The following is a 10085-nucleotide window of genomic DNA, read 5'->3' as shown; positions in this document are numbered from 1 at the left end:
TACATGAGGACTCTACTCATTTGATCTTCATGTAAACTGAGACTAACTTTCAATTCCAGCACCAGTAAAGACTGGAGATGTAAATGAAGAAAAGAAGAATGAAATACCGCACCTCAATATCAGCAAAATACAACAGTGTTTTGCAGTACAACATGAGCACAATAAGAACATTGTATCAAACACGTTTTATACTCAAGTACATAATAATTAAGGACACCTAATGTAAAATGGGACCATGATTTTATGCCAGTCCTACTAGACCTTCATACTTGTACATGCTCTGCTGAATGCATAACAGACTGCCATTGTGTTTACTGTAATGGTGCAAACTATAACAGGGTCTAAAAGGGGTTTTTGCAAGGCATTTGAGAACCTTTTTTTTTTTTGAACCCAGAAAGGCTTCACTTTTACCATAATAATGTCTTTTTAGCCATGCACATGGTAAATTAAAATGTTAAATACTTTTAAATTGCAATGTAAATACAAATGCGCATAAATGTAGGCAAATAATCATTCAGTACCACAGTACAGTACCTTATTGTAAGGGCTGAAGAACATGTAACATTAAGAACTTTTTAAACTCCAATGAACCGAAATCAAAGCAGGAACTTAATAAGGTTCTTGGTGAGAAGACAGAACCATTTAAGACGCTTTCATTTATTTCCATATATACAACTTTAACCTAGGTAGCATGTGGAAATGTAAAGGATATAGAGGTGACAAAATGAAAAAGAAATCAGTGAACCAACGGTTTCCAGGCTCTCGTGCATTTCTGAGATCTGCAAAGTGAATAAAGCTTTGAAAGCCGTCAAATTTATATGATGATAACCACTAGAATGGCTATTCATTTGGCATCTTTTAACAAAACGACAATAGCCATATGGTCTTCTTAATGTGTGTGTGTGTGTGTGTGTGTAATTCACGGGTGAGGAAAGTGTACCACATCTTTTCCAGTGTCGTAAACTGTCATGATTAGCATACTGCTGAAAATAAATGTTGTAAACAAATGTAGAAGTCTGCCCTTACTTATACACTGATAATCTAAATATCAGTGGAAACGTGTTTAGGTGTTTTTAACGCCCGAGAACGTCACTGACAGGTGATTCCATTGCCATTTTAAAACGTAAAACTCCTTGCTGCCAAATGGAGGACTAACTGCTGTAATTAAATCATTAAATCCCACTCTCTGCTTCACAGGACACGAAGAGAATTGACTAACCAGCTCGCCAAACTCATTTGCTACTCGAGCATGAAATTATGACTTTTTTGGATAAATAATTACAAAGCTAACATCTGATTGCAAGGTGCACCCAGGGGGAGGATTAGCGCAGACAGGGGTGTTAGCCCTCATTACTAGCAGTGGATGAGAGGAGGAGAGAGAAAATATACTGGGATGGAGAGATAGGCTGTGATTTTAATTGCAGGCTTCTCTGGTTGGCTCCTTATCACAACCTCTCAGAGGGATCAAATGGCTCCTCTGAATGGAGCATTTCATTAACCTGTCACCTTATCACGGGACAACCTGTGTGATGCTAATGTGCAAATTACCATAAACGGGATCGTTTGTTTCCCTGTTGGACATTACTGAGACCCTCTCTGGCACGCCGTGTGAACGCTTGTGTGTGTGCGCGCGCGCGCTTTGAGAGGGAGGGGAGCGATGATGATGATTCTCTCCGCTCCATCAAATCACTATTACGCGCCTTTATTACCTTCTTCACCGGTCCACACTACCAGACGCTGAAGCCACTTCTACATACAAACCCTAGAGCTGCATGTGCGTGTGGAAAATGCTTAATAAAACATGAAATATTGACTGAAGAATGATCATTTAATCATGGATGGACAGTGGCAAAATGTAATGAACACTCCAGTGCAAAACCACTGACATCTTTTCTTTTCTTTATAATAACTGGAAAAGGCATTTACTTGACTAAATCCAGTCTGTTTCTATACTGGATAAAATAATTAATTAAACTTTTTAAATATTTGTGTAATATTGATATTTCTGTTGAATTCACGGTCATTTGAATATGTAACAAGCATTACATGTCTGCATTTCGGTGACTGTAAATTCAAATTTGTCATGAATTTTTACATTTCAATATACTAAATTGTATAAGATATTGAATTCTGTTTGTCATCGTAAAATGACGCAATCAAAGGTTTCATGATGTACTTCTGGGAGTGTCTTTTAAATTATAAGATTTATACTGTTAACTAAAACATAGCTTTTAATAAAAACAATGTCAACAATATGTTACTGTATACAAGTATTCTATATACACTTTAAAGGCTACTTCTATAAAATATAAGCTATACGCATTTATATAGTTTACAGTAAAAATACATGTATCATCTTTTAAAATGTTTTTACCATCGTACGATTCCTTAGTTGACAAATTAACTGTTTTGTATTTATCTATAACACCTTTGTATTCTTTTTCAGTTTAAACTAACAATTTCACAGTATCGTTTTAATCTTTTTCTAAGTCAATTCATTTAAATATCTATTTAAATGAAGTTCAGAATGTCAAAAATGTGATGTGTTAAGCAACATAGCTTTTAATATTGTTTGAATGACTATTTTCTTCTTTTATGTTTAAAGATTTTGATATTTGTTGTCATATTCAACACTTTCACGCGAACAAGACTGAAGTACTTCGTTTACACTGCCACACAAACACACAGTGATACACACTGCAGTCTACTTATCGCGTGGCCTCGGATAGGAGGGGCCTCGCGCTTAAGTAGCATGCCAATCAAGCCGTCAACTTCAAATTGTGAGAGGTCCAGAGGGTCGACGCATCACTAGACGTTCCTCCTGACGAGACCGCGCTTCTGCACCAAGCGAGAGTTATCGCTGTGATTGAAAGTGGATTGCCCTTCTCTCTTGTAAATCTCCAGCAGAGTTCCTCGGGAGTTGGACATGTCGTTCCCCCAGCTGGGTTACCCACAGTTCCTAAACGCCTCCCAAGAGGTGTACGGAGCGGAGCGCACGGCTGTCATGCCGTCCTCTCCACGCGAGGGAAGCTTGGAGAACAGCGCAAATCCCGCGATTGCAGCGGCGGCGATCACTCCGATGCTCGGCATGTACGCGAATCCGTGGACCGTGCAAAACTATAGCGCCTTCTTACCTTACAACAGTGCCGAGCTGGCCCTGCTCTCTCAGATGGTAAGATACTTTTTATACTTTATATTCTTTTTCTACAGTTCTTTCTCGCGGCTAAATATTTGTACAACGTTTTGAAGTGATGAATAAAGGATTAAACACGACTCTGTCACGGTTAAATCATAATATATGTGAATTGGCAATGTTTTGAAACGATAAAACGGACATAACTAATATTTATCAAATGCGTGAAGTCATAGAATTTAGTCATGCATTATTTTTAAAATATATATCTAAATGTCTAATTAAAAATAATCTGTCCACTCACACAAACTGATAGAAAATTTAAAAAAAATAAATAAATAATTAAACCACGAGTCATGTTTATTGCTTTTCTTTTTAATAGGCTATTAATTTAGCTTTTTATTTTAACTAATTTATGAACTTTTTGCAAATATTTCTATTTTGACACTCAAGTAAGAATCGTTAAATACTTACATGTAATATTTTAATTGCAGTTCTTAATCATTTACATTTAGTTTGTTTTTTAATTAACCGCAGCTAAAAAGTTTATTGCAGTAGAGTTTTTCCCCAAGATAAAATAGGCCGTTTCTATTATATTTTTCAAAAAAAAAAATTTAAAAAAATTAAAGAACAGAGACATTCTACACCTTACTAATATTTCTAGCCTATTTCTGAGGGTTTCAACACTTTAACTGATAATTAATTTTCCAATCCCCAGGGGTCGCAGTATGAGTTGAAGGATAACCCCGGGGCACATCCACCAGGATTTGCAGTCCACGCTGCGCCCGGTTTCTACCCATACGGCCAGTACCAGTACGGTGATCCGGCCCGGGCCAAGAGCGCTACCAGAGAGACCACCAGCACACTGAAAGCATGGCTGCAGGAGCATAAAAAGAACCCGTATCCCACCAAAGGCGAGAAGATCATGCTGGCCATCATCACTAAGATGACCCTAACGCAGGTGTCCACCTGGTTTGCCAACGCGCGCCGGAGACTCAAGAAGGAGAATAAAGTGACCTGGGGTCGCAGCGCGGAAGACAGAGACGGACGATTTTTTGACAGCGACAATGAGGACGACGCGGACAAAAACGACGACGAGGAAGAAATCGATCTAGAGACCATCGATATGGACAAGCCTGAGGAGCCCAGAGGAGATCAGAACAAGGAAAGCTCGGACAGTCAGAGCGAGAGAGAAAACGTGGAAACACCGCGGATATTATCCTCACCATCAGCACTTAAAAACACGGACAGTCCTATGTCGAGTAGTAATAAAGAACAGAGTGTGGTCAAAAGCGTTGGTGAGGTGTCTCCTGGTGGACCGGTGTGTCAGAGGCCTGGGAACAGCAAACCCAAAATCTGGTCCTTGGCGGAGACGGCGACAAGTCCCGATAACACGCAGAAACTCGGTGTCTCCTCGACGCCCGCAGGCCTCAGGGCCTCACCCTCGACCCATCCGGCTTTCCTCTCCACTAACGGGATTTATACGTGCCAGATTGGGAAACTACACAACTGGGCGAGCGCCGCTTTCCTCAGTGCAAATTCTCTGATGGGTGTACGTTCACTTTTGAGTCAAAACAGTAACTTCCCAAACCACAGCCCCGTTACGAACCCCGAAAAGAAACCCTCGTCTGCCTCTGGGTCTCCTTGTCTAGACAGCGACAACTCATCCGACAGTTTCAGTCCCAAACATAATGGTTAGTATTCAATATGCAATGTACTTTTCACGATAGTGATTGATCTTTTTGTCACATCTAATGTCAACAACATTGTTAGTCTCTGCTGTTTGGATAAAAATAAGTTTGTTTTAAAGAACACGTTTTTATTTATTTACCCTTTTAATTTGATTTAGATCAAGAGAACGTTCAGAGAATTGAATCTCCAACACTTGCGTCCAGGTCACCGTTTCCAGTCATCCACGACAGGTAAATTATACACGAACACGTCAGGTTTTTCAAGCAGTTTTAATGGCATCAAACTTGTATTACTTTTACTTTACTTTTACTTTTAGTCATTTAGCAGACGCTTTTATCCAAAGCGACTTACAAATAATTATTATTATATTATGTTATTATTATAATCCAGCAGTATTAGCTTTAATAATTACAAAAACACAGTTTCACTTCACACACTTGTGAAAATAACAATCGGAGTCATTTTATATAAACTTTCCTTAACATTTTGTAATAGCTAATGAGCACCATCAGCTATCATTGGTTCATCATTATTTAACGCATTCAAATGGTTAGAAACTCTTTCATTTACATTTAAATGGCAATGAAACTTTAACACATTTTCGTTAATAGCCTAATCCTAAATACTGGTGTGTGGCTTGTTAATGGCTTAATTAAAGTTATTTAACTATTAACCGGAGAAAATAAGTCATTTGCTTCGAGATCACTGTTGACTTTGTGTGTCATTTGTTGAAATATATTGTAACTCATTTTTTCCCATTTCTACACAGGTCTCATCATGAAACATCACAGCGCGCTCTGAAGACTATTTCATGAACACAGAACTTATCAGAAACCTCTAAATTATTTAACGAAACTAAAATATGACAATACAATAACAGCATATACGTCATCGGATAGACCAAAATAATTTTTGTATTTCTTAATACGCTCCCATCCTGCAATATAATTTTTTGTTGTATTTTCATTTCATTTCAGCATGTTTGAGTTTTCCGTGTAGCTCGCCTCCATTTCTTTTACAGAGTGAATAAGAGTTATTTGTCAGAAATTGTGAAAATTATATATTTTTGTGTAATAAAGAAAATGAGATGGATTGTGTTACTGAAATCTATTATCTTAAGTTCAATAATTGTGAGTTATTTATTCAAAAGCCATGACTGAATGAAGACACTTTGAATAGTTTCGTTACTGTCGTCTTAGTACTTTATTTGTAAGGCAAGCAAATTATATATCTTGGAAAATGGTGAATAAGTGGAAAATGGTGGAATAAATGGTATTAATAAGTGGGAAAATAACGTTTTGTATAACTTTAATGATCCGACATAGGAAAACGTCAACAACTGAGCTAAATTATATTGTATTAAGATGTTGATTTACAATTAAATAAGTATCAGCACCAGTTAATTCGTAATACCGGGGAAAACAATTGAAGATGATTTTACCAAAGCATTTTAAAGTTTATCGTAAGCTGAAATAATTAATAGTGACTAAAGTTGTCAGTGTGTAGAAACATTTCAAGTTACTAAATAACCGTAGCAACGGCGACATCTATTGGCAGCTTTTTCGAATTTATGTTTAGAACGCAAAGTTATTCAAATTCAAAAATGTAAAGGCTACATTAAAAAGCGCTGTTTATTAAAAAAAGACTATAAAAATAGAATCCATATTCGATGGTATTGCAACATACGTTCGTTTTTCTTGTGACTCTAAATATCGCCATATCGAGAAATCACGAAATATGACAAACAGAATCTTCTTTAAAAAATGTCAGTCTCATTCAAAGCGATGTGTTTAAAAACAAGGTGAGAGGACGCACACTTTTGAGCTGAAATACCTTTGAGAGAGTTTTTTTTATTTTCAAAACGCAGAAACAAAATTGAAGTGAAAACAGTTTGCTGCAATTCAAACAAATGACTAGTTATGCACGATTAAATTGTTTATGAGAGTTCATAGCGCGGTTTCAACAGAAGGCGAAAGCTCTCCTTACACAACCTCGACAGCTGACTGAAATATGGAGACAGAGGAATATGGATTGCAGCTGTTCAAATGCCAGCGCACAGCATGTGTGTTATACTCGGAGGAGAGTGGGGTGTGCATGGAGATTATGTCAGTGATAAGTAGAATATAAAAGCCTGCTAAGAAAAGAGACCGAGCTACACCTGAACTACTGGAGCTCTGTGGTGTCTCAATAAAGCGGTCATTCACTCAAAAGCGTGTTTTATATATTTTATTGTATCGTTTTAAAACCAAAGAGAATTCTGAAGCAACACGTTGCAAAATTCTAACTGCCGATACACGCGCCGAAATATGATTTAACAACACCATATTTTAATATAGCCTACAAAAATGTTCTGTTAAGCATTTTAGCTTTATGCTCGTTAATGCTATTCATCTAGCTTGTTACAAATTGTTATGTACACAAGCGTGAAAATCAGGGACCTCTCGCGGGACCTCTGAAGCGACGACCTCCGCAAACCTTCAGAGAAAATAAACCACCGCCCGGGCCAAAAAAGGTTTATGTGAAGACGTGAATTAATTTTCAGTGTTTGGAAGTGTGTTTATATTCTGTTTTCTCTGTCACAGATGCTGCAGTAAAGTAAGTGTTTTAGAGAGAGAGGAACAGAGAAAGTTAGTGACAGAGGCACATCTGGATCGGGTCACATTCTTACTGTGTGACAAACAGACAGATTTATGGATGTTCTAATCAAACACATGATCCCCAATCAGTAAAAAGACATTCTGAAAGCTTTTCGGAATACAAGACGTCAGCAAAACCACACATTCCAGAAAACACGGTGCTCAGCGAGAAGTTCATAAAACATATAATTTTGACGAGGTTCAAACCCAACGGTCAGACTGGGGCCAAGAACACGGAGCACTTGGAGAATGTATGGGAGATAAACCAGATCCACTAAATCACAGACTGTTGTTTGAAAATAATTTTTTTTTTTGCTTCATATGAAAATGAATCACTCCAATGAGTGTAAATGTTTGGTGACTACCTGAGCATCAGGCAAGTACCTCAACTGTCAAAAATTCAGTTAAAATCATTGCTATTAACCTTTAACTTATTTTGTTTTTAAACCCACAGAAATCTCTTCAATGGTTGTTTTCAGCACAGTTCCGCAATGCAGCGTTTTCTTGTCAAGTAGCTTTTTTTTTCATTATATAAGGTTCTTGAGTTAGTCGGATCTTTAGATATTAATATTAATATACGTTTACAAAGGTTCTTCTTATGAACAATTTGGCTGTTGAGATCCTTGAAGCATCAATGCATGATGGTTTTCTAATGAACTGGACAATAAAATGTTATCAGTGGGCCTTTACAGCATTTACAGTGACTATCTGATTGCAAAATAACATCATAGAAAATTTAGTCTTTTCAATAAAAAACTTCAATATTTGTTGCCTTAAAAAAATGAAAGGCAACAAGATAAAAAAAAAAATAAATAAATAAAAAAAAAGAACAGGATTTGAAAAAAAAAAGTTAAAAAGACAAATTTGGATAATTTTTTTTCTAATATAAAGATCTATTCTCTCTGCACCTTGGGTTACTGAATTTTCAGGAATAAAAACAGACTATTAAAATAAACAGAAAAATACAGGATTAATTTAATGAATGGAAATATTTCACAACTAAACAACACAAGACAGACTAAATAAGACATCTTTTAAAAAAATAATTCTGCCTACATAACAGATATAGATTAAGTAAAAGTAATAATGCATTAGTAATCTTCTATAAAAATGGGTCTTCAAAAGCAAGCCCTGCATATTACTCTCTTTTATGAGGCATTTTTGCATTTTCAGCCAAGACTGCAACATAAGGAATATTACTATCTTTGAGTCCACCTGGTCAGGTGATGTGTCAATCAAAGCAATGACGCTAGAGAAGATGTCAGTCATGTCAGGCGTTTCTGTGCTATGCTAATGCTAATGATGCCAGTCCTGCCTGGGCCTTTGTGGCCCACCCGTGATAAGACATAAAATGGCTGCCTGTTTGAAAGGCAAGGTTTAGGCTTCTTGAAATGAATATATTAAACCAAGAAGGTGTGAAGGATGGAGAGATGGAGGGAGGTACAAAAAAACGGAATAAAATGGAGCAAAATATGCAGAAAGCGTGGTAGGGAGAGCGTTCAAATGTTTAAAAGGGGGATAGGTTTCTCTCATGAAAAAAACATGAGAGAAATCTGACTTTGCATTTGGAATTAGTTTCAAAAATAGAAAATGGTTCAAGGTAACGATTGCACATAACTACAGGTCTAACCTGAGGTAACCCCCGACAGACCAAAGCCCTGCTGGACTATCTGATGCAATCAGATTCCCAAAGCATGTGGAGGATTAACATCCAAGTGTAAGAGAAGAGTGTCCAAGCCCCATCACCACATGTGCTGTTATCTGTAATCCTGTTAAATAAACGTCATACCAACCCAAACAGTCTGGGCAGATGCATTGCAAAGTGCGACTGAGATCTTACAGTCTGTGAAGGAGACATGCTCTTCTGAAAGACTAATACCTAAACTCTCTCTTTCTCACATAAACACACACACACACACACACACATGCAATGCTTACTCACTACTTAGTTGTAATTTTAGCACTTTTATGTTACAGTACCAGTCCAAAACCAATCCCCTAGAGCAGTGGTTCTCAAACCTGTCCTGGAGTACCCCCAGCCCTGCACATTTTGTATGTCTCCCTTAGGCATGGGTTGATTAGCTACCGGTTTCAAGGTTTCAAAACCGCTTATATTTTCCGTTATACCGTTCCTGCGGTATGCGCGGTGTTTTTCATGTCTCCTCAAAGACTGAAAGTTTAGAAATCCCTCAGGTTGAGTGCAGTGTAGAGAGTAGCACGACCCTCCTCCTCCTGTTGGTGCCAGCGAGCGGTCAGTCATGTGTGTGTAGGATGGCCGAATTTAAGGAGCTTCCCCTTTAACTTACGCGATCGGCAACGGCCGTTTTTTGTCTTATTGCAAGCAACTCGTCTCTGTTCTGGACTTGCACAAACTGCGTTGCAATGCAATCGTTTTCCAAAATGTAATTTATGTGAAAATATGAAGTCTGTAAACGCCCGTTAACACAGGCCAGAGACGTTGAAGACGGAGGCACAGAGAAAAATACTGTAGCAGGCAGATCACTCACAGTTCATGATGCACGAACTATTGGAAGAAAATCCTAAATATTGATTTGGGGTTTATATGAATGTGTTTCTGAGGGGAACTAACTGTCTTCAGAAAAGTTTACGTGGTATTTTCTTTT

At 37.6% G+C, this 10085-nt stretch overlaps 1 protein-coding gene across 1 annotated transcript; it reads left to right on the top strand.

The window, feature by feature from the left end:
• The first annotated feature begins 2778 nt into the window (after positions 1–2778).
• LOC107754808 (iroquois-class homeodomain protein irx-1-A-like) lies at positions 2779–5752 on the top strand. Its single transcript, XM_016571396.1, has 4 exons — positions 2779–3172; positions 3852–4827; positions 4983–5055; positions 5595–5752. The coding sequence occupies exons 1-4, from the start codon at positions 2927–2929 to the stop codon at positions 5638–5640; spliced, it is 1341 nt and encodes a 446-aa protein (XP_016426882.1). The 5' UTR covers positions 2779–2926; the 3' UTR covers positions 5641–5752.
• The last annotated feature ends 4333 nt before the right edge of the window (positions 5753–10085 follow it).

The sequence above is a fragment of the Sinocyclocheilus rhinocerous genome, unplaced genomic scaffold (genome assembly GCF_001515625.1).
Source record: "Sinocyclocheilus rhinocerous isolate Xijiao unplaced genomic scaffold, SAMN03320098_v1.1 scaffold21, whole genome shotgun sequence".
In the NCBI taxonomy this organism is placed as follows: domain Eukaryota; kingdom Metazoa; phylum Chordata; class Actinopteri; order Cypriniformes; family Cyprinidae; genus Sinocyclocheilus; species Sinocyclocheilus rhinocerous.
The sequence above is the reverse complement of the archived record's forward strand: the minus strand, read 5'-3'. Positions and strand labels throughout refer to the sequence as shown.

Coding starts and splice junctions, on each gene's coding strand:
- LOC107754808 (XM_016571396.1), top strand. CDS start 2,927: ATGTCGTTCCCCCAGCTGGGTTACCCACAGTTCCTAAACGCCTCCCAA. Junction 3,173..3,851: donor TGGCCCTGCTCTCTCAGATG/GTAAGATACTTT, acceptor TCCAATCCCCAG/GGGTCGCAGTATGAGTTGAA. Junction 4,828..4,982: donor TTTCAGTCCCAAACATAATG/GTTAGTATTCAA, acceptor AATTTGATTTAG/ATCAAGAGAACGTTCAGAGA.